We start from the raw sequence: 22,757 nt of genomic DNA on the forward strand, positions 1-22,757 counted from the left end.
TTTTGCTATTTCACTTTGAATTGCAAGAATAAACTGTCTCTGTACTTTAGCTGAAACTCTCATTCTCGTGTCCTGATCCTTCTCTTCCCCTTGGCACGCTGGGTGGCAATGGGGAGGGTGCTGCGTCTGTCTTCACCGCACCCTGTGAAGTAGCAGGGTGTGGCCTGCTTTATGGTGTGAAAGCTAAAGGTCAAGGTTGTAGGCTGACAGGTCGTCTTGCTCAGCCCCTTCAGGAGTAGCCTCACCAGAAGACAGATGTCCACATCCAATCACCGATCAACGTGAGAGTATAAAGGCCCAACCACTTGCACCCCCAGCTCAGGGCAGTTCTCAGGGGCCCTTCCAAGTCAGAGCTCCCCTAGGGCCGGCTGCGGCTGCTCCGTCCATCCTGCTTCCCTTCCCATAACAGGTGTTGGTCCTCAGAGCACCCTCCAATAAATTTCCTGCCCAATCTCCTTCCCAGAGTCTGTGTCTCTGGGACCCCTGCCTGTGACAGCTCTCTGGCGCCCCCACTTGCTTGATTCACGTGTCTTTGGTCCCATGGGCTGCCTTGGCCTTCTTGGGCCACAGTGAGTAGGAGTGGGGGCCCTTCCTCAGAGGCTGTGATGGTTAATTTCACACGTCAGCGTGGCTGGGCTAAGGGATGCCCAGAGAGCTGGTAAGACATTACTTCCGGGGGTGTCTGAGAGGGTGTTTCTGGAAGGTCTGGATTGGTGGACTGAGTAAGGGTCACCTTCCCAATGCAGGCGAGCATCACCCAATCCTTTGAGGGCCTGAATGGAACAAGAAAGGGGAGGAAGGTTGAATTTGCTCCCTGATTGACTGAAACATCCATCTTCTCCTGCCCTCAGGTACCAATGTTCCCTCCTGGTTCTTGGATGTTCCAGTTTGGATGGAACTACCCCATGGCTTCCTGGCCTCCAGCTGCATACACAGATGGTGGGACTTCTCAGCCTCCAAAATTGTGTGAGCCCAAAACTCAGTAAATCTCTTTCTCTATCTCTACGTATCGTATTGATTCTGCTCCTCTGGAGAACACTGACTAATACATGGCAGAAAGGAGGGTGGCTTTTTTTCTCTTTGAATTAAGACAGCAAAATGCCTGAGGGCTTTCTCTTCAGAGCTAATATCAGGGGCCCCAGAGAGGCCAGCTTGGCCCACAGGGCTGGGCTAAGGTAGCGTTTCTCAGACCCATGACTGGGTCCCACATCACTGACCTGGACCACCCACACAAGAGACCTTACCTGCGGGGGCTGTTAAACACACAGATACCTAGATCCATCCCAGAGGTTCTTATTCCAGAGGTCTAGAAGGGCCTGGAGGTCTCCGGGTTTAACCTGCTCCCCAGGAAGGCCTGCAAGCCAGGGACCATGAGGCGCCTTCCAGCCTCCTCATCAGCAGCTAAGCCTCCAACCCCACAGTGAGAAAATGGAAATCAGTATTCTCCAAACTTTAGGTATTAGCCAGCTCCTTTCCTGAAAACAAGTGTCTGGTAAAGTCCAAACGGTCTCAAATGACAAAAACATTACAAATTGATTTCAACTGCCCATTACAACTTGATTAACAGCATTTAATTAAACCCCACTATTAAAAGACTCTATGCTATTTATTTCTTTTAATGAGAATTGGAGTCACAGATAACAGTAAATAACATTTGCCTCCAGTTTTACTCTACAGAGCTTTTCCTCATATAGAACTTCATAAACTCTTCCAAATAATCCCAAAAGGTGAGGTAGGTCAAGGACTACCTGTGATTTTTAGGGTGAGGAAACAAGTATGAATTTGATCCTATAATTATTAACCCAAATGAACCCCAGTCCTTCCACCACACCTCAGCGCTGCCTGGAACATAAAAATCATGTGCAAATGGACCTTTGACTCTCGCTGGTGCTTTTCTTACTGGGGAGAAAACTGAAGCGCCTTCTCCTGCCCCCACCCCCAGCCCCCACATTTGCAGTAAATGTGCTGTTGGCCAGACTTAAGTTATCAAGGGCCACCCTAGCTAAGGACAGCCAGAGGTTGACTGAGGGATATGCAATGATTCTCCCCTCTCTTCAGGCCATTTTTCCTCCCTGGGGCAAACCCAAGAGCCCGAGCCCAGGAGGGCAGGACTCTCCCGAGGGCTCTCGTCACAGCCCGGGCAGCTCAGCTCTTTCACTCTCCTTAGCTCTTTAACTCCCAGCAATGTGAGGATGGCCGTGGGGTGTATACATCCTCCCAGGTGCAGACCAAGCCAGGCACAAAAGTGATTCCCTCTAGGGAAGAAAAGCTAACAGCTCTGATTCCGGACTTAATTTGGGCAGTGCAGGGTGTGCCTGGAAATCTCCAAATCAAAGGGGCAGGGTGGATTTCCCACTCAGATGTGCTGTGAGTGGGTAAATTATTTGCAGGAAGAAGCAGAGAGGCAGTGTGGTAGAGTGGAGAGCGCAGGATTTGGGGTTCCGTGAGTGAGTGTGGTCACAGCTGTCACCCTCCTCCCAGCAGGGTCACTTTATCCTCATTCATCTCACACCCTCTGTTAGAGTACTGGCTGGATGGAGAGGACTCAGGGATGAAAAAGTTGGCCTATGTCTTCCTCACAGGGTGGTCCTGAGGCTAAATGGCTCATGTCCATGAAAGCCCAGGACCCCCAGCATTGAATACCTGCTGGATACAAATATGTGTAAGAGTCCTAGGAAGAGGTGGGCTGATGTCTGCAGTTTACTTTGAAATGCACCAAAAATAAGATGGAGAAAGGGATTGAGAGATTGATAGATAGCTCACAAAACAAATATAGTAAAATGGTAAAATCTAGACAGTGGCTGTGGGGTGGGGTGGGGTGCTCACTGTATATAGTTCTTTTAACTTCTCTGTATGCTTGAAATTTTTCATTAAAAAGACTGAGGAGAGGGGAAGGACAATTTTTTTTCAACAAATGATGTTGTGAAAACTGGATATCCACATGCAAAAGAAGGAAGTTGAACCCTTACCTAACATCGTATACAAAAGGCAACTCAAAATGGATTAAGGACCTAAACGTAAGAACTAAAACTTTAAAACTCTTAGAATAAAACACAGGAAAAAACTTCATGACATTGAGTCTGGCTATGATTTTTTTGGACATGACACCAAAAGCACAAAAGAAAAAATAGACAAGTGGGATTACATCAAGCTTAAAAGCGTCTGTGAATCAAAGGACACAATCAACAGAGTAATAAAAAGGCAACCAAGGAAATGGGAAAAAATATTCACAAATTATATGTCTGATAAGGAGTTAATACCCAGAATATATAAAGAACTCCTATAACTCAACAATAAAAAATAAACAACCTGGCCGAAACCGGTTTGGCTCAGTGGATAGAGCGTCGGCCTGCGGACTGGAAGGTCCCAGGTTCGATTCTGGTCAAGGGCATATACCTTGGTTGCGGGCACATCCCCAGTAGGGGGTGTGCAGGAGGCAGCTGGTCGATGTTTCTCTCTCATCGACGTTTCTAGCTCTCTATCCCTCTCCCTTCCTCCCTGTAAAAATCAATAAAATATATTTAAAAAAAATAAAATAAAAATAAACAACCTGATTGTTTATTGGTTACTTCCTGCATGCACCCCGACCGACGGCGGGGGGGGGGGGGGGTGCGGGCTGGAGATTGAACCTGCAACCCTTCAGTGCACGAGCCAACTCTCTAACAATTAAGCAACACAGGCCCGAGCAAACAGACATTTCTTTAAAGATGATATGGCCAATGAGCATATGAAAAGATGCTCAATATCACTAATCATTAGGGAAATGCAAATCAAAACCACAATGAGATATCACTTCACACCCATTAGGATGGCTGGTATCAAGAAAGAGAATAGCAAGTGTTGGTGAAGATGTGGAGAAATTGGAATCCTTGTGCACTGTTGGTGGAAATGTAAATTGGTGCAGCCGCTGTGGAAAACAGTGTGGCAGTACCTCAAAAATGTAAAAATAGAACTACCACATGAGCCAGCAACCCCACTTCTAAGTATATATTCAAAATAACTGAAAGCAGAATCTTGAAGAAATATTTGAACACCCACGTTCATAATAGCACTATTCACAATAGTCAAGAGAGGAAATCAACCCAAATGTCCACAGACGGATGGATAAAGAAACTGTGGTATATATATACCCTGGAATATTATTCAGTCTTAAAAAGGAAGGAAGTTCTCTCGTATGGTAAAACATAGAGGAACTTGAGTGCTAAGTGAAATAAGCCAGTCACAGGAAGACAAAAATTACATGATCCCACTTACGTGAGGTCTCTAACGTAGTCAAATTCATTGAAACAGAAAGTAAAATGGCAGGAGTGGGAAATGGAGAAATGCTGTCTATTAGGTATAGCATTTCAGTTTTTCAAGATAAAAAAAAGGTTGCACAACAGAGTGAGCATACTTAACACTACTGCACTGTACACTTAAAATGGTTAAGATGGTAAATTTTATGGGCTTGTGTGTTGCTTTTTTACCACAATTTGTTTTTAAGTTGGGAGAAAGAAAAGGTCCAGACTCAGTGTCAGCTGTTTGGTCCAGGATAGTTCTGGCCCAGAATCCCATCCCCTGGAGAAGTCCTGAGCCAAGGCCCCTTAGACCAGGCTGAGTCTCATCTGCCCCCATTTTACAGACGAGGGCACGGAGCAAGGGCCTGGCTCAGTGTCAGCTGTGGATGCCTGCACAGCTGTGTTAAAACAGAATCCTCAGAGCCCAGGCCCGGTGTTCTGAGGAGCTCTCTCCCTGCACAGAACCCCAGAAGCCAAACTTTAGTGATTTAATGAACATTCATTGAGCATCTGCTACGTGCTGGGTCCTCTGCCAGGCACAAGGACCCAGAGGAGTCAGATTCATGGCCTGTCATCCGGGAGCTCACAAGTTAGTGGGGGGGGGGGGGGGGGGGGCGCTAACAAGGAGTTCAGTGACTCATCATCCAATGTGCTACCTGCCGTGAGTGCATGCTCAGTGTGCAGAGGCAGCACAGAGGATGCTCACACCTCTCTCAATAGTGACAGGATGGGAAGGCTAACAGAAGGAAGAGGCAGCCACACAAGTGTTTAACCCAGTGATGGGCAACCTTTTGAGCTTGGTGTGTCAAACTTCGCCAAAAAACTGAGCATAACTCGGGTAGTGTGTCACTTTGAGGAAAAAACTAACTCCAAGACTAGTCGCAAATGTTTCATCCTCAGGAGCAGCAAATGTTTCATCCTCGGCATGCGGCCGTGTGTCATCAGAAATGGCTACGCGTGTCAGTGCTGACACGCGTGTCATAGGTTCGCCATCACTGGTTTAAGGGATGGCAGAGAAGTTCCACAGTAAGGCAACATGAGGAAGAGCACTGGTGACCTGGGAACAGCCCGTGCAAAGGCACAGACGCGGGAAGCCGACTGATGTGTTTGTTTAGATTATTAGAAGCTGCTCGGTTTTGCTGGAGCTTGAAGCGTGAGAGGAGGAGATGTAGAGCTGAAGCCAGACAGAGAGACACAGGCCCAAGGGACTGGATGTCTTCCTGTGGAGGAAGGGGAGTGATGGAGGGTTTTCAGCAGGGTAGCAGCAAGGTCCAATCTGCCCCTTACAATGTCCCCCTGATGGTTATGTGAAGGGTAGGTTTGAGTTTGAGGTGTGCGGCAGGATCACAGGGGGCTGCTGAAACCCAGATTCTCACCAGAGTGATTGCTTAGCCAGGGGTCCTCAAACTTTTTAAACAGGGGGCCAGTTCACTGTCCCTCAGACCGTTGGAGGGCCGGACTATAGTTTAAAAAAAACTATGAACAAATTCCTATGCACACTGCACATATCTTATCTTGAAGTAAAAAAACAAAACGGCAAAAACACCCACATGTGGCCCGCGGGCCGTAGTTTGAGGAGGCCTGGCTTAGACCATGGGAGTCCGTGGGGGCTCAGGACGGCAGACAGTGGCTGCAACCAGAGGCCAGGCCCCAGTAAACCTGGGTGGGCAGAGGCTTCAGACTGGAGCGGAGGGCGACTGGCCTGGAACAGGAGGTTCCCTTGGTAGAACTTGGAACACCAAGGACAGGTCACATGGGCAAAGGGGATGCCAATTAGCCAAGAGTCCCCCTCCCACCCCCAGCTGTTCAAGATTCAGGGGGAAAGAGGAGCTATGGACTGAATGGTGTGCATTTCTCCAAAATTCGTGAGGAAGCCCTAACCCCCTGGTATTTGGAGATGGAGTCTTTGGGGGCGATTAGGTTTAGATGCGGCCACGAGGGCGACCCCATGCTGGAATAAGTGTCCTTATAAGAAGAGACACCAGAGAGTGGTCTCCCCGCTCCCACCCCCACCATGTGAGGACACAGTGAGAAGGTAATCGGGAAGAAAGCGTTCCCCAAAACTGAATCTGCCCGTATCTTGATCTTCTACTTGGCAGCTTCCAGAACTGTGAAAAGTAAATGTCTGGGGGTTTTAAAGCCACTCCGTCTATGGTATTCTGTTATAACAGCCAAAGCTAAGACAAGTGGATTGGAAGAGAGCCTGTCACTGAGGACATGTGAATACAAACTGTGCTGTCATCGCATAAAAATAAATTGGGTCAAGCTTTCCCAGGGGGCACTAGGGCAGCCCAGGGGTTGGCTCTCCATTCTTCCTTAAGGGAGGACGGCTCCTCCACCCCCCACAAAACAGAACCTGGTGGGGCTGCATCGTGCCTCCTCGGAGCCCGTAGACACAGCCTTCAGAGGTGGGAGAGTGAGCTTGGTGACCCCCCTGCAGGGTTCCAGCATCCCCACCACCTCCTGCTGTGAGGCACTGCGCAAATCGCCCTCCTGTTCCAGGCCAATCGCCCTCCGCTCCAGGCCGACATCCCTCAGCTCCAGTCTACACTGGAGCCCAGGTTCACCCAGCTCTGGCACACAGCGCTTTGCAAGGGCAGCTGGTTCTGCAGTTCCAGGAGATGTCAGCTCCGCCACCCCTCTTCTCGCCAGCTTTCCACTGCAAGTTCTCATTCCAAGTCCTGAGAGCTGGGCCCTCTCTGCCTGACACTGGGATTAATTGTGAAAAGACAGCTTTGGGGAAGGCTGGACCCCCAGCCACCTCCTCCCCTTTTCTGGAAAAGACTGAGTTTAGGGTCAGGATAGCAGCAGTCTTTAACAGAGAAAAACTATCTAGTAAGCCCACTTCCACTTGTCAATTTTGGCCTATCCTTGCACTCAAAGAGGCGGGAAGCCTGGCCAGTGTGGCTTAGTGGTTGAGCATCAACCCATGAGTATAGGGAGCTGTTGGTGACACTGCTATTGGGGCCCCAGGAGGAAAAGCAAAAATAGCTAGAAGATGGAGTTGTCAAGTTACACATGCTTCCTGGGTGGCGCCCACCCATTGCCACCCACCATAATAGGCCAAGCGTTCTGCTAAGCACAGGCAGGCCCCAAACAGTCAACTCCATAGACCCCAAGGATGGGGCTGCAGCAGAGTGCCGGCAATGGGTCTGCCCAAACTGGGGCAGCATAGACAGATGAGCTAATGGCTGATGACACTGCTCAAGGCCCTTCCCCTTTTCTGGCCACAAGGTGGGTGAGATGCGCTCACTGCCTGGGACCCCAGACTCAGGGGCCAGGGTTCTGGAAACGCTTCCCTGCAGTAGTGCGGTGGGTTGAGCATTCAAAGCCAAAGAGGTTGACCTTGAGCCACAGGGCGTGGCCTTGGCCCCAGAGAGGATCAAAATGGGAAGGAGAAGGGAGAGGAAGAAAACCAACTCCCTGATCTGCTGAAGAGTATAACTACCTCTTTCTTTATATTTTCTCCTATATTCCTAATGTAACCCCCTACTTCTCCACTCAACATCCAGGCCATGTTCTAAAGTCCTCTACTCCCCCTCCTGAGTGTTCTGAAGAGAAGCCTGCTGGAATTTAACTGGCCACTGGAGAACAAACATGTTATCCCCAGAGCATCAGAAGCTAAATCGAGGGAGCCCAGCCACTCAGACAGGTGGAATGCACATTTGCTGCCCTTTGCCTGGCCTTCCTTCTTTCCCATCCATAGCCCCCACCCTACCCCACTCCCACACACACATCTCACCTCCCCCCGACAGCAATTGCAACTTTCCAGGGTTCATATGGTCTAGCTCCCTGTCTCCAGACTAGCTTCCACTCACCTCTCAAAGAAGTGGTTGACTAGAGCGAGAGAGACTGACTTCCCCAGGATCTGCCTGCCTTTTCCTACATCTCATCTTCCTCCCTGTGTTCAGCTTGTTGGAGTGAGAGTGACAGGAGAACCTTGTCTTACACCTGGAGCCTCTGCCCTGGAGACGCAGGGTCCCTGTGGCCAACGGGGAAATAACCAGGTTTCCCCTGGGTGTTCTTATCCCGACCCAGAAGAGTTTCAGAAAATTCATGAGCTTCGCAATCATGTCCCGTGGCATCACTCTGGCCCCTGTCACGCCCTGTAAAATGCCTGTGGGAGAAGAAGCCACCATGGGGAGTGCTGAGAGCCCTCTGGATGTGCAGACAGCCCAGCAGCCAAGCTGTGTGCCTGAGACAGGGACCAGCCCCCATGAAAGCTCTTACCAGAAAAAGAAAAGGCAGGTGACATCTGTGGATATTTACAGCCCCACACAGCATGATGGGAGGTGCTGAAAGATGCTTGTCTGACAACAAAACCCATTCCAACAGCTGGAACCACTCCAGGCTGGGATGAAGTATCAAAGGGCCCACAATCTCATCGGCAAGGCCATGCTGTCTGTTGAAGCTGAGAACAAGAGCAGATGCCAAATGAAAAGGCCCTCAGCTCGTCCTCCCCACCAGTCCAGGGCCCAAAGTTTACCACAGATGCCAGGAAGGAGGCAGATGTTTAAAATGACCGAGTGGTCAGGCCCTATGAAGTGTCCTCTTCAGCTCAGCCAGCCAGACAGCAGTAGCAACAATGGCATCTTCCTCGTCCTGTCGCTTGGCCTCCACCTCCCCCATGGACTCTGCAGGGCCTCACATAGTAATATTAATATTTATCTAAGCCTCAGTTACTCATCTATAAAATGAAGATACTCATAAATCCACCAGCTGAACCTCATAAAATCACTCATTCATTTCAGAAGCACGCCACATTCCAGCTCTTTGCCAGTGGCTGAGGAAACGGAAATACACATGACAAGGATATAACCTGCACGGAGGTCAGCCAGTGCGAAGACTCTGCATGGTAAATGGGGCAGAGGTCCAGCCTCACAGGTTGGAGAAGACCAGGGAAGTAAGGAAGTTGAGTCGGGGATGGTAGGCAGTTCTTTCAAGAAACTTGTCTGAGAAAAGAAACCCAAGTTAGGGCCATGGCGTAAAGGCAACACAAAATCAATAACATTGTCTTCTTAAAAATGAGTGATGCTTGATGTGTATGTGCTGATGGAAAGGAACCAGTGGGTTAGAAATATGAAAACTATAGAAGAGAGGGGATGCCCGGTGGAGTAGAGTCCTGAGAAAATGAGCTAAGCTGGATCCAGAGGCCAGGCATTGATGAAGGAAGACACCCACCGCCCCTCCCCCCCACCCGCCGCCAAGTCCCTACCTCTGTGGGTCCCACAGCACCTCAAACATACCTTTAGCAACACCCTTATTTCATAGTATTAGGATTATTTACTCACTCCTCTGCCCCTACACACACACACACACACACACACACACACACACACACACAAACACACACCCCAGCTGGGACCTCCTAGGGTCTCCTTTTCATCAATGTGACCCAAGCATCTAGCACAGTGACTGGAATCTCCCAGGCACTCAGTTACTTTGGATAAATGGCACTACTTGCTTTAATGATAGCCATAGTAGGCAAGACTCAGAAATATCGTGAGATTCACTGAGAATCATTTCCCTAAAATGCTGAGCTCTGCAGATTAGCCAGGAGGCTGCAGCCTCCTCCCAGGAGAACTCCTTCTGGCTTTGAACCCTCAGCCATTCAAAACACAAACACACTCATACACAGAGCTCGAGCCAGAGGTGAAATGTCAACATCATCTTGGACTCAAATCAATCAGCTCAAGGCTTGGATGCACTAGTTAAGCCACCTCGCCCTGGACCTGCCCTTGCCTATATGGGGGCCCAGAGGGTTCATTTCCTGTCTTGGCCAGGACTCCAATTGAAGAAAAGAAAGAAAGAAAGAAAGAAAGAAAGAAAGAAAGAAAGAAAGAAGAAAGAAAGAAAGAAGAGAAGAAGAAAGAAAGAAAGGAAGGAAGAAAGGAAGAAAGGAAGGAAGGAAGGAAGGAAGGAAGGAAGGAAGGAAGGAAGGAAGGAAGGAAGGAAGGAAGGAATCCCCTACTTAAACTTTTCAGCTCCTGCTGACTCTGTGGCAGATCTCCTCCACAACACCAAGGCAACATGAGGTCTGGCCTCTAACACACTATGGAGCAGGCCACCTTAGGTACTGCAGGAAGGGGCCAGCCCAGAGTCCAGTTGACCTATCCCTTGTGCTAGGACAACTTGGATCAGATTTCTCAAGATCTCAAAGGTCCCAGGTGGCTTAGAGTAAAAAGCATTCAATCAGGAGCAAAGACTTAGGTTCTAATTCTGCATAGGCCACTTCTCAGCTAGTTGGCCTTGGCCAAGTTCCTAGTTCATAGGCACCTGTCTTCTTCATGTGTCCTCTCATGGCAGAAGAGGGGAGGGAGCTCTCTTTTATGAAGGCACTAATCCCATTTATAAAGTCTCCACCCTCATGAACTACTCCTCCCAAAGGTTTCTCCTCTTAACATCATCACTTTCCGGGGAACAGGTTTCAACATATGAATGACAGGGGTGAACACACATTCATCCTATAACACCATCTATACCATGGTAATGTAGAACTATGGGACAGAAAGCCCTCTTTCTAAAGTACCATTTCAAAGGTAAGAAATAATGGCATGATGATATGATGTTGATGAAGATAATGATGTAACCTCTGCTGCCAGTCGACTGAACTACCTGGAGGGATATCTACTGGTAGAATGTGGCTTAAGGAACTACTTTTTAAATTAAATCTAGTGGTGAAGTAATAGTACTGTATACCATGCTTAATGCTGATTCCTTTGATCGGCACTGGTGGAAATCATGTTCCATAAACAGAGTAGTCAACAGCCTTGAACTGTAACTAGGAACTCAGAACCCTAACTAAGAGCCACACACTCTTTGGGGCACCACAACAGGAAACAGATGATGACAACACTCTCTGCCCTCCAGAACCTCTCAGTCTGACAATACCAGCAACCTTTCTAAGGACTAAACTGGCAATATGATTCAAAAGCTTTAACTCAATAATTCTGCAGGGATTTATCCTAAGGAAATTATTAAAGGTGTGGGGAGAGATTTTAGTAAAAAGATGTTCACAACGTTCCAGTTCCAATAATGATGGAGTAGCTTGTATCACACGAACTCTACTTTAGATAAAAATTATAAACTCTAGATTAAAATTTTAAACAACCATTCACAAAGTCCCAGTTCCAGTAATGATGGAGTAGCTTCTTTAGATAAAAATTCTAAACTCTACATTAAAATTTTAAACAACGATTTGAAGACACTAGAAACCAACAAAAACCCAGCATAAACTGAAGGGAAGTCAATACTTGCAAAAAGGGAATAGCACTGAGTGAATTCTACATTATATGGCTTTTCCCCTGAGGGTACACCTCAGGTCAGACAGTGCAGAGTGGTCAGAACTCATGTCAAAAGCTGCAGTTGTTTAGATTTAAGGCTGCCAGAGGACCTGGAAACTGAGGGAAGAAATCTAATAAGGGAGTAGGCACACAGAGCAGAGAGCCCCAAACTTTGTATACAAACTCCCCTGAAATCATGGGCTGACTCCTGAAATGTACATGTGTAAGTGAGATCCCAATGACCTCAGTAGAAAACAATAGTGGGAAGGCTACAAAAGCTGAGCAAAGATATAAGCTGCTACCCAACAGAAGGAAGATTCTCTCCAAGTTAGCAGGTATAGTTAGCACCTAGGGCCTGACTTTGAAACCACAGACAGTCTATGCCTTAGAATAAAAACTATATCCCAGGTCTAAGGGGTTTACATACACGCCCCAATAAAGTATAAAAAACAAGCCTTAATAAATTTACAGTACATTAACTGCTTGCTAGAACAAAAATTTATGCTCTTCAAGAAAACCAAAACCTCTACAACATACAAAATTGTTCAGTATATAACCAAAAGTTATTAACAAGGGAAGGAAGGAAGGAAGGAAGGAAGGAAGGAAGGAAGGAAGGAAGGAAGGAAGGGAAAAGAAGTAATTGTGACCCAAGTCAAGAGAAAAGTGTTAATACATAGAAATCCTAAGATGACTCAAATGTTGGAGATAGAAGGTAAGGACTTAAAAGCTGCTATTATATATAAGTTCTAGGATATTAAATAAATCATGGTCATAATGGTTTAACAGGTGGGAAAGTCTTATCATGGAAACATAAACAAAAAATAAAATGGAAATTTTAGAACTGAAAAGTACAATATCTGAAATGAAAATTTCACTCGATGGGCTTGACAGAAGATCACAGGTGTCAGAAGAAAGTCAATGAACTTTGAAGACAGATCAATAGAAATTATCCAATCTGAACAACAGAGGTGTAATAAAATAGAACCTCAATGACAATATCAAGCAGTCTAATATGTGGGCAAATGGAATCTTGAAGAAGAGAATAGGACAGAAAACTATATGAAAAAAACAATGAACAAAAATTTTCTAATTTGGTAAAAACAAATACCAAAAAAAAATATTGACTATTGGGTCCAACTGCTAAAGGATCCCAAGCAAGATTATGAAAATCCCACCTGGTAACATCACAGTCCAACTGCTGAAAGACAAGGATTTAAAAAACAAAAAACAAAACAAAACAACAAAACAACTTGAAAATAACCAGAGTGGGTGAGGAAACACATTCATAGAGGGGAAACAACAATGAGTACAGCAGATTTTTCACCAGAAACAATAAATGCCAAATGACAATGGATCAACCAATTTGTTTCAAGTACTGAAAGAAAAAAATTATCAATCCAGAATTATGAACTCAATGAAAATATTATTCAAAACTTAGTGGAAAATAAAGTTTTGGAGATGATGACTGGAGAAAAATGGAACTCTTATACACTGTAAAATGGTATAGCCACTATGAAAACAGTTTTACAGTTCCTCAGCAAGTTAAACATAGAATTATCATATGATGCAGAAACCCCAATCCTAAGTATATATCAAAAAGAATCAAAAACAGGTGTTCAAACAAAAACTTGTATATGAATGTTTATAACAGCACTATTCACAATAGCTAAAATATGGGGGGGAAAAACCCAAGTGTCCATCAATGGGTAAATGAAAAAACAAAGCGTGGTATATCCATATAATGGAATTTTATTCATTATTCAGATATATGCCACAACTTGGATGAAGCTTTAAAACATTATGCTAAGTAAAAGAAGCCAGACACAAAAGGCCACATAGTGTATGGTTCTATTTATATGAAATATCCAGAATAGGCAAATCAATAGAGACAGAAGGCAGATTTGTGGTTGCCAAGGGCTAAGGGAAGGGAGAATGAGGAATGACTGCTTAATGGGTATAGAGTTTCCCTTTGAAGTGATAAAAATAAGTTCTGGAACTAGATAGTGGTGATGGTTGCACAACATTTTGAATACCACTGAATTATACACTTTAAAATGGTTAAAATGGTCAATTTTATGTCTGTGTTTTACCACAATTTAATTCATTAACTGATTAAAATTAAGGCAAAGTGAATACTAAAAAAAAAAAAAAAAAAAAAAAAAAGTTTTAGTTGAGAGAATTTACTGCGTGCAGATCTGCACTATAAAAAATGCTGAAATAGCCCTTGCTCGAGCCCGAGCCCTGGCTCAGTGGATGCAGTGTCGGCCTGCAGACTGAAAGGTCCCGGGTTCAATTCCGGTCAAGGGCAGAGCGGCTCGATCCTTAGTAGGAGGTGTGCAGGAGGCAGCCGGTCAATGATTCTCTCTCATCATTGATGTTGCTATCTCTCCCTCTCCCTTCCTCTCTGAAATCAATAAAAATAAAAATATATATATTTTTAAAAGAAATGCTGAAATAACTTATTGGGGTTGAGGAGAAAGGATACCAGATGGAAGCTCAGAGCTTTAAAAAGAAATTAAAGATCACTGAAAATGATGACTATGAGATAAATAAAAAACTATTTTTTTCTCCTTTTACCTCTTAAAATATATTTTATTGATTTTTTACAGAGAGGAAGGGAGAGAGATAGAGAGTTAGAAACATCGATGAGAAAGAAACATTGATCAGCTGCCTCCTGCACACCCCCTACTGGGGATGTGCCCGCAACCAAGGTACATGCCCTTGATCGGAATCTAACCTGGGACCCTTCAGTCTGCAGGCCGACACTCTATCCACTGAGGCAAACTGGTTAGGGCCTCCTTTCACTTTTTAAAAAGATTATCTGTCTGATGAATGCACAAATTATAATATTGAATTATGAATTTTATAACACATTTAGATTTCAAACATATGACAACAATAGCACAAAGAATGTTGGGTGGATAAATGGAATTGTATTATTAATGGTTTCTTCTAATTTACATGGAATAGCCCCATAGTTACTCTATTTACTATGATAAGTTAAGGAAACAGACTATGATCCTTAGAAAAATAACTAAGAAGTAATACAGAAAAGTATAACTAAAAATCCAATAAAGGAAAATATTCAATTTCTGTTTCCAATCATACTAACTCATGCTTTACTTGCCCTCTCACCATAAACAATTCAAAAACGTGACAACATTTACGGAACTAATGTTCACAGACATTGAACACTGTGAAACAATGATTCCTGAGAGAAGAAGAACCAACAAGGTGATTCCTGGAGGCACCTCCGGGCCAGAGTGCATGCAGCGGGGACTAAGGAGAACACAGCAGTCTCCCTGAGCGGAAGAGAAAGCAGCGTTCAGGGAGGCTGAGGCACATGTGGTGGACAGAATATGAGCGAGAACAGAATTATGTAGAAAAATATTCATGGGGCCAAAACTTACTGAACTGTATACTACTGCTGTAAGTAAATTCAATGTATAAAATAAGTTATCTGTAAATTTCACCTCAACACAGTTGACTTTAAAATGCACAAATAATTATTGAAATGAAATATAGAAAACACGTATTGACCTATATTTATGAAATCTGTTATCAAATTCATTTGATAACAAATTGGTTATCAAAAACTTTCCCACAAAGAAAACTATAGGTCCAGGTGAAAAGGACACCTCTTTGCAGTCACAGAAGCTTTAATCATAAACCCAAAAACTAGGGTTAGGGTTTAGGGTTAGGGCTAGGGTTATCCCCAGGAGAATGAATAAAATTGTGGTTATTTATACAATGGAACAATACCCAGTAACAAAAACGAATAACCTGATACACATGTAACAACATGAACACATCTCAAAAAGTATGGTAAGTGAAAGAAATCATACATAAAAGGGGATCATAGCATATGATTTCACTTAAATGAAGTTTAAGAATAGGTAAACCTGATCTATGATGATAGAAATTAGAACAGTGGTTGCTTAGAGGCGGAAACTTTCCGGGAAGTGATAGAATGTTTATGTATTTATCAAAACTCATCAAACTGTACACCTAGGACTGGTGCATTTCAGTATATGTAAATTTTACTTGATTAAAAATATGTTTACAGCAATGTTATTAATAATTTAAAATTAAAAGCTACTTAAATACTTTATACTAGAGTTTAATAAAGAGTGTACCCAAATACCACAGCCACTAAAAAATGATACTATATAAAACTATCTATTGACAAGGAGAGATGTTCATGAGAATTCTTATGAAAAAGAAAGTTATCAAACAACATATTCATTACAAGTGACCTGTCAGCACAAAAATGGGCTGGAGACATTCACCTAAGTGAGACTTGAAGTTAACTTAAAAGGGTGTTTTTACTCTTTCTACATGAACATGTACTTGCTTTTGTAATAAGAATAAATCTTTCTAGATAGATAAATATAGTTATAGATTCATACATACAGTTGGTCTTGTAATTCATGGTAATTACTAGTATCCTCCTATATAATAAAGAGGCAATATGCAAATTGACCATCACTCCAACACACAAGATGGCCACCCCCATGTGGTCAAAGATGGCCGCTCCCATGGGGACACAAGATGGCCAGCAGGGGAGAGTGGTTGTGGGCAATCAGGCCAGAAGGGGAGGGCAGTTGGGAGGAACCAGGCCTGCAAGGGAGGGCAGTTGGGGGTGACCAGGCCGGCAGGGGAGGGTAGTTGGGGAGGGACCAGGCCTGCAGGGGAGGGCAGTTGGGGACAACCAGGTCGGCAGGGGAAGGCAGTTGGGGGGGGACCAGGCCTGCAGAGGAGGGCAGTTGGGGGTGACCAGACCTGCAGGGGAGAGCAGTTGGGGATGACCAGGTTGGCAGGGGAGGGCAGTTGCGGGGGACCAGGCCTACAGGGGAGGGCAGTTGGGGGTGAGCAGGCTGGCAGGGAGGACAGTTGGGGGCAATTGGGCTGGCAGGGGAGCAGTTAGGCATCGATCAGGCTGGCAGGAGAGTGGTTAGGGGGTGATCAGGCTGGCAGGCAGAAGCGGTTAGGGGCAATCAGGCAAGCAGGCAGGCAGGCAAGCAGTTGGGAGCCAGCAGTCCTGGGATTGTGAGAGGGATGTCCCAGATTAGAGAGGGTGCAGTCTGGGCTGAGGGACACACACACACACACACACACAAACACACACACCGTGCACGAATTTCGTGCACCGGGTCTCTAGTGACCTATAAAGGCACCAGGAACTCTGATTAGCAAATGCTAAACCATTATTCCTAGAGGAAATACAGGGTTAGGTTTCTACAAGAACCACGTTTTCGTCAGCTGATCAATATGTAACCTTGTGTTATGTGTACTTCTACTTAAACACCCCTTATTGAATATACACTGTTGACTAATTAATATTGAACTCACAGCCAACAGCAATATAACCAATGCCTGAACAAAGATTATTTATCACATGCATTTTCTCCCTAAGGTACATCATAGCCTTTTGCACTTAAGAACACTAGGCAGTACTATGCTTGGAAAATTTTTAAACAACAGGATCTCCCCAAAAAAGCATAAAAATGTGAAAAACATGGCATTAAACAGACCGTGAAAAGGACACCTGTGTGCAGTATGAGAGATGAAACAAGAAGGCAGAATTTCACCTTCTTCAACCTCAGCTGGGAGCATGCAAGTTGAGCAACTCAAAATTTTTGCCTCTCTGTGCATATCTGCAAATAACCACAAAAATGATGCTAGTGTTGATTTGGGGGTTGCAAATAAACTTTAGCCTGTAGGCCAGTTCACAAATACAGAATTTGCAAATAATAGGGGTTGACCGTATATAAGCCTATCTATGAAGGAAAGTATTTCCAAGCCTTTGGCCTGCACTCCTGGAGCAGCCAGGGAGGAAGGGGAGGAGGCTGACAGGAAGGAGGACCTGGAGAGACAAAGAAGGGAGGAGGCAGGACCAGAGAGAGGCCACCTGGGAGGCTGGAGCCGCCTACCTCTATGCAGTCACAACTCCGGAGTCAGAAGACAGACCTGAGTGCTTGGAAGGAAGACCAGACACAGCGAGAGAAAAGCACACTTCCCCTGGGGAACCACATCTGAACCAAAGCAAAACCCACTGATGAGAGCACCTCGGAGCTGCAGGCTCCCCAGAGAGGCAGCAATAGGAACGAATGGAAATAATTGCCCCAGGACCCTCCACAGCCATCTCAGGACTGTGCTCAAAATCACAGACACCACCTCCATTTCACCTTCTGTCATAGTTGTTTCATTTTCGGGGATGTAAAATCTTTCCAAAGGCTTTCAGGAGCCAGTCCCCAATTCAGCCCAGGCCCTCGCACCCCCCAGGAATCCTCAGCTGCACAGGCCAGCTGGGAAGGTGGCCCCTGGGTCCCGAGCCTCTCTGAAAAAGGCACGCCTCATCCCACCTCCTCTGTGCTTTGTCCACTCAGTCTGCCAGGATTACCCTTTACCGAGACATAACCTTACCTAAAGAGGTCTGGTTTTTGCACTTGGCCCTTGGGAGGTTATCTCTAAGCCCTGGGAATTACCTGTTTAATCAGAGTGTCCTTGTTTACCTGAGTGTGCTGTCTGGCCCCATTGGGCTCCAGAGCCAGGCTGAGCCCACCTGGGGAAGGAAGGCCAGGTTCCGGACCCCATCCTCCGTCCTCCCTCTGGGCACCAGCCAGGCAGAAGGGCAGGGGCGGCGGGCAAGGCCCTCCTTTTGCTGCCACACACCAGATCCACCTGCCATCATCTAGAGCAGACCTGGCTTCAAGGCTGTGGGCCCTCACCTGCATTTGCTCAGAGTCCAAACTTCCAGCTCTGCCTGCCCAGGTTTCTGGGTGAGTCAGAGCCAGAACGAAAGAAACAGGCTGTGAGTTGAATCCCCTCCCCTGGGTCTCATCCATTCCCTCCCTTCCCCCCCCCCCCCCACCAACATGGGCAGGGGGGCAGCCTCGGAGCATTTGGTTCTAAGGCATTGGGAAAAGGAAGGGAAAATGTGAAGGGACAGAGATCTGCTCAGAGGAGAGGGCAGTGGGAGAAGCATACAGGACTGGGAGCCCAGCCGGCCAGTGCCCGGTCCCCGCCCCCGTGTCCCCGCGCACTCACCTTCGTCACAGTTGCTCCCGGTAAAGCCAGGGCAGCACTTCCACTCCAGCGCTGTCACTGTTCGGTAGGACACTCTGTACGTGGGTCTGATCAGAGTCCTGTAACTAACACAAGGGCAGCGTCAGGACAGGGTGAGCACCCACTGCCGACCCCCAGACCCAACTCCTGCAGAGCCAGCCCAGCCCAGGACTCTGGGAGCTGCCCAGCCCGTGGATCCTGTGGCCCCAGCTCTGTGCTCCTAGCTGTGTGACGGTGGGGAAGTGACGATCCCTCTCTGTGCCAAGTGTGTTTCAGTTCTGCCTTCCTGAAAGTCTCCAGGTGCGGCCACCTACAGTGGGAAACTGTCCTGCATGCTGACTGCTGTGGACTGGGGACAACATGTGTCCCCAGAATCCACATGTTGAAGCCCTAACCCCCACACACACGGAGAAAAGGCCGTGTGGGGACACAGAAGACAGCTGCCTGAGAAAACAGAGGTCTGCAGTGTAAGCCGCCCAGCCTGTGATACTTTGTTCTGGCAGTTCGAGGTAAGAAAATGACCGAAATAATGAATAAGGAAAAGAAAAATATCTTTAGAACCTGTGCAGCTTCCAACCACCCGCAAGTCACTGAACTCCAACCCTTTCCCCAATCATTATTTCCTTTTGTTGATTCATCAAATGAATGTGTTTTTAGTGCCAACTACATGCTATACCATGGTCACAGATGGACAAAACGGAGTCCCCACCTTCGAGAAAAGCACAGCCTAGGGGACGAGAGGCACTTCAGTGAAAACTTGCAATCCAGGAGTGGGACTCCCGCAGCAATAAAATGCTCCACAAATTGCTGTGGCCTCCATGATAAAATTTCAAAGTCCTATCGTTTCAATTTCTTTCTTACAAGTAAGTTTGATACTTATTTTGTATCAAATTTATTTTGGGAATTTTGGGAAACTCCAAGAATAGTGACTATAACATATTTGGCCAAATTTCACAAGGAAGGGCGGGGGGGATCAATTCAGCCTTGTTATTCACTCTACATGCATCGCTACAACGGTGCTGCTCGATCAGGCTGGCACAACGCCCTCTTGAAGGCATTACTCCATGACTTCACAAAATTTGAATCTGCTGACACCGAGCAACTTAATCGGTGAATGGGGAAATTATGAATTAATTGGTAGCAGCAGGCGTGACATTTCAAGACGCAATGACAGGAAAACACACGAGTCACGTCTTGAATTTCAGAAATACTGCACCAAATCCGAAAAATCCTGTTACACTAATTTCTCTCTCTCTTTTTTTTTTTTAATCTTCACTCATGTTTCATAAACATTCCAGCAAACCAGCTTCCCCCTGGAGAGCTAAGGAGGGTGTGGCTGTGTGCGGCCAGGGGCAGGAGCCTTGGGTGAGGAGCCAGAAGTCTGTACAGAGAGGTGCCCACCGCTGGGACCTGGAGAGTAAACCGAGGCCTTTAGACTCTAGATTCCGCCCCCCCGCCCGCCGCCACCCCCAATCCCAGGAAGCAACTGGAATAGGCCAGTGGGGATAGGGAGTGGCAGAGAAACAATGTCACCACTTTTTTTTAAAATGTATTTTACTGACTTTTTACAGAGAGGAAGGGAGAAGAATAGAGAGTTAGAAACATCGATGAGAGAGAAACATTGATCAGCTGCCTCCTGCACACCCCCTACTGGGGATGTGCCCGCAACCAAGGTACATGCCCTTGACCAGAATCGAACCTGGGACCCTTGAGTCCGCAGGCCGACGCTCTATCCACTGAGCCAAACTGGTTAGGGCCAGTGTCACCACTTCTTAAAGCAGGTGGCCTGGTGGGACATAGGTGGGTTAATGAGCCTAGGTCCAAGGAGTATAAATACAATGTCCATATTATAAACACATTTTCACACTTATACACCCATTCACTTACACGCTCACTCACACCTCACATACTCACACATTCAGTCACATGCATACACTCTCACATGCATACACACACACACACACACACACACACACACACACGCGCGCGCGTTTTCATACACCTAACACTCACAGGCTCACACTCTCACACCCCTTCCTGCTGCAGACCTCCCAGCCTGAAGCAGGCCCAGCTGGGAGAGGGGAGACGCTTTCATTTAGGTAAAAGATGCCAGTTTTATTGTGGTAATCATTTCATAATACATGTTCATCAAACTATCAGGCTGTGCACCTTAAATTTATACAGTGATGACATCAACTATTTCTCTGTAAAACGGTCGGGGAAAGGGGGTACAAAATGAATTATGTGGCAAAAAAAAAAAATTAAGATGCCAGCTTTTCAATTAATTCCTGGAATAACATTATTGCTTTGGCTGAGAGGGATCAGAAAAGCTTCAGAATCCACTTGGGGCAGATAGATAGGGCAGGAAAGGGTCACATCGCTTATTGCTTATGTCCTGCCCAACGCATCTGGTCCCATGAAAGGGTCCCTCCCATACCCTCAGCACCGTGGGACAGATGGAGTGCCGGGCTCCGGGCTCTGCTCCTTGGGTACAACGTGGACTTGCACACGTTCCTCAACCTCCCTGAGCCCGTTTCCTGGTCTGCACGATGAGGGCCCCATGGAAACCAGAATGTGGTATATAGGGGTCCCTGGGAGGGCATATGTGTGAGGCACTGAGAGCAGAAAGGGGTACACAGATGCTGGGTTTGCAAAACACAGATCTGACCTCATCGCTCCCAGCCCACACCCTTCGGCAGCCCCCACTGTGGTCAGGAGAGTCTGACCTGCTTAGCCACGTGTGCAGGCCCTTCTCCAGCTCACACAGCTTCCCTACGGCCCCTGTGTCGCAGACTGCCCCTCGGCCTCCAGCCTGTGAGCCCTCCAAAATGCACCAGGCATTCTTCAGTCCATACCTTGAAAGATGATGATGATCATAAAAATACTAATATTTGTAGATACAGCAAGAGCTTTGTATATAACAATACAGTACCAGGTATTGTTCATAACAACCCTAAAAGATGGATTCTATTACTTTTCCTACTTTACAGATGAGGAAACTGAGGCAGAGAAGTTAAATAACTTCCCCCAGGTGGTGGATCTAGGGCCCAAATGCAGGCAGAATTGGCAGAGCCTAGTAATACTAGTTTGTGTCTGTTCCTTCCTACATCTGCACGAGGTACTGATCTTGGGCCCCCGAACCAAAGGGAGAGCTCATCTTTCCGTCCCTCATTTTGAGGCCATGCTCTGGCCTGTCCCTCTATGGGACCAAAAGGAACCAGATGGCCTGCGAAGTCCAGGAGCAGGGCTCACCAGTAGGTGGCGCTGCTTCACCAGCCCAGAGGGCCGGGGCTCAGCCTGGCTGACCCCTCCAGTCTTACCTGAAGGCTCAAGGCGGGCTCAGTGCTGAGGGCCGCTCCGTAGGTCTGCGCAAGAAGCTGAGGAGCCTCATCCTTGCACATCCATGAGGAACTCCCAGCCCTTCCGCTGGGGTCCAGTCTGCAAACCCAGATCTTTCTACAAATGCAGATCAAGGTGTGTGACTGCCCTCCCTTCAAATGGCTCCCATAGACTAAAGAACAAACTCTTTAGGTCAGTCAGTAAGGTTCTGCCTACCTTTCTACCATCCCTGCTCCTATCACCACCAGCCAAGGCTCCTACCACCAGCACACGACAAGCTGCACTTTCTGCCCGCGCGCCTTTGCATGTGAATGCCCTTCCGCCTTTACTCTGCCTTAGAAAAACCCCAAGAGCTTTCGGGGTGTGACTCAAATGTCCCCTCCTCCTCTGTGAAGCACCCCCTCCCTGGCCAGAGTTGACGGGCTCCCTCCTCAGCCCTCCTGCTACACCGTGTACAGAGCTTGGTTTTAACCCAATACTCATCTGTGCACTCCCCGATGCAGACCACGAGCCTGCTGTGTGCCAGGCACGGGGAGTACAAGGATGAAGAAGGCAGGCACGGGCTTCGCTCTGTCAGGGCTGTGGCGCACGCGAGTATATGACCACGCACTGTGGTAAGTGCTATGAAGGACAGCACCGAGTTCACTCCTCACATTATAATGGAATTTTTCCTTGTGTTATTCAAACATAATTTACATACAGCAAAATAGATAAATCTAGTCTTTAGCTGAATGAACTTTAATATATGGGTACACATATATTATAACTCAAAAGTCCCCTTATGCCCCTT

General features: G+C 46.6%; 1 protein-coding gene across 3 annotated transcripts in view; it reads right to left on the reverse strand.

Annotated features, from left to right (window-relative positions):
• The window catches only part of COL26A1 (collagen type XXVI alpha 1 chain), a 155,786-nt gene that overhangs the window by 77,363 nt on the left and 55,666 nt on the right, over window positions 1–22,757 (reverse strand). For 2 of the 3 annotated variants that reach the window (XM_079799383.1, XM_079799385.1), the window contains exon 3: window positions 18,611–18,714. In XM_079799383.1, coding sequence (XP_079655509.1) covers window positions 18,611–18,714 — 104 coding nt within the window. The remainder of the gene's footprint in view (window positions 1–18,610; window positions 18,715–22,757) is intronic. The other variant, XM_079799384.1, reaches the window with a different exon arrangement.

Source organism: Cnephaeus nilssonii (assembly GCF_951640355.1).
Source record: "Cnephaeus nilssonii genome assembly, chromosome: 2".
NCBI lineage: Eukaryota > Metazoa > Chordata > Mammalia > Chiroptera > Vespertilionidae > Cnephaeus > Cnephaeus nilssonii.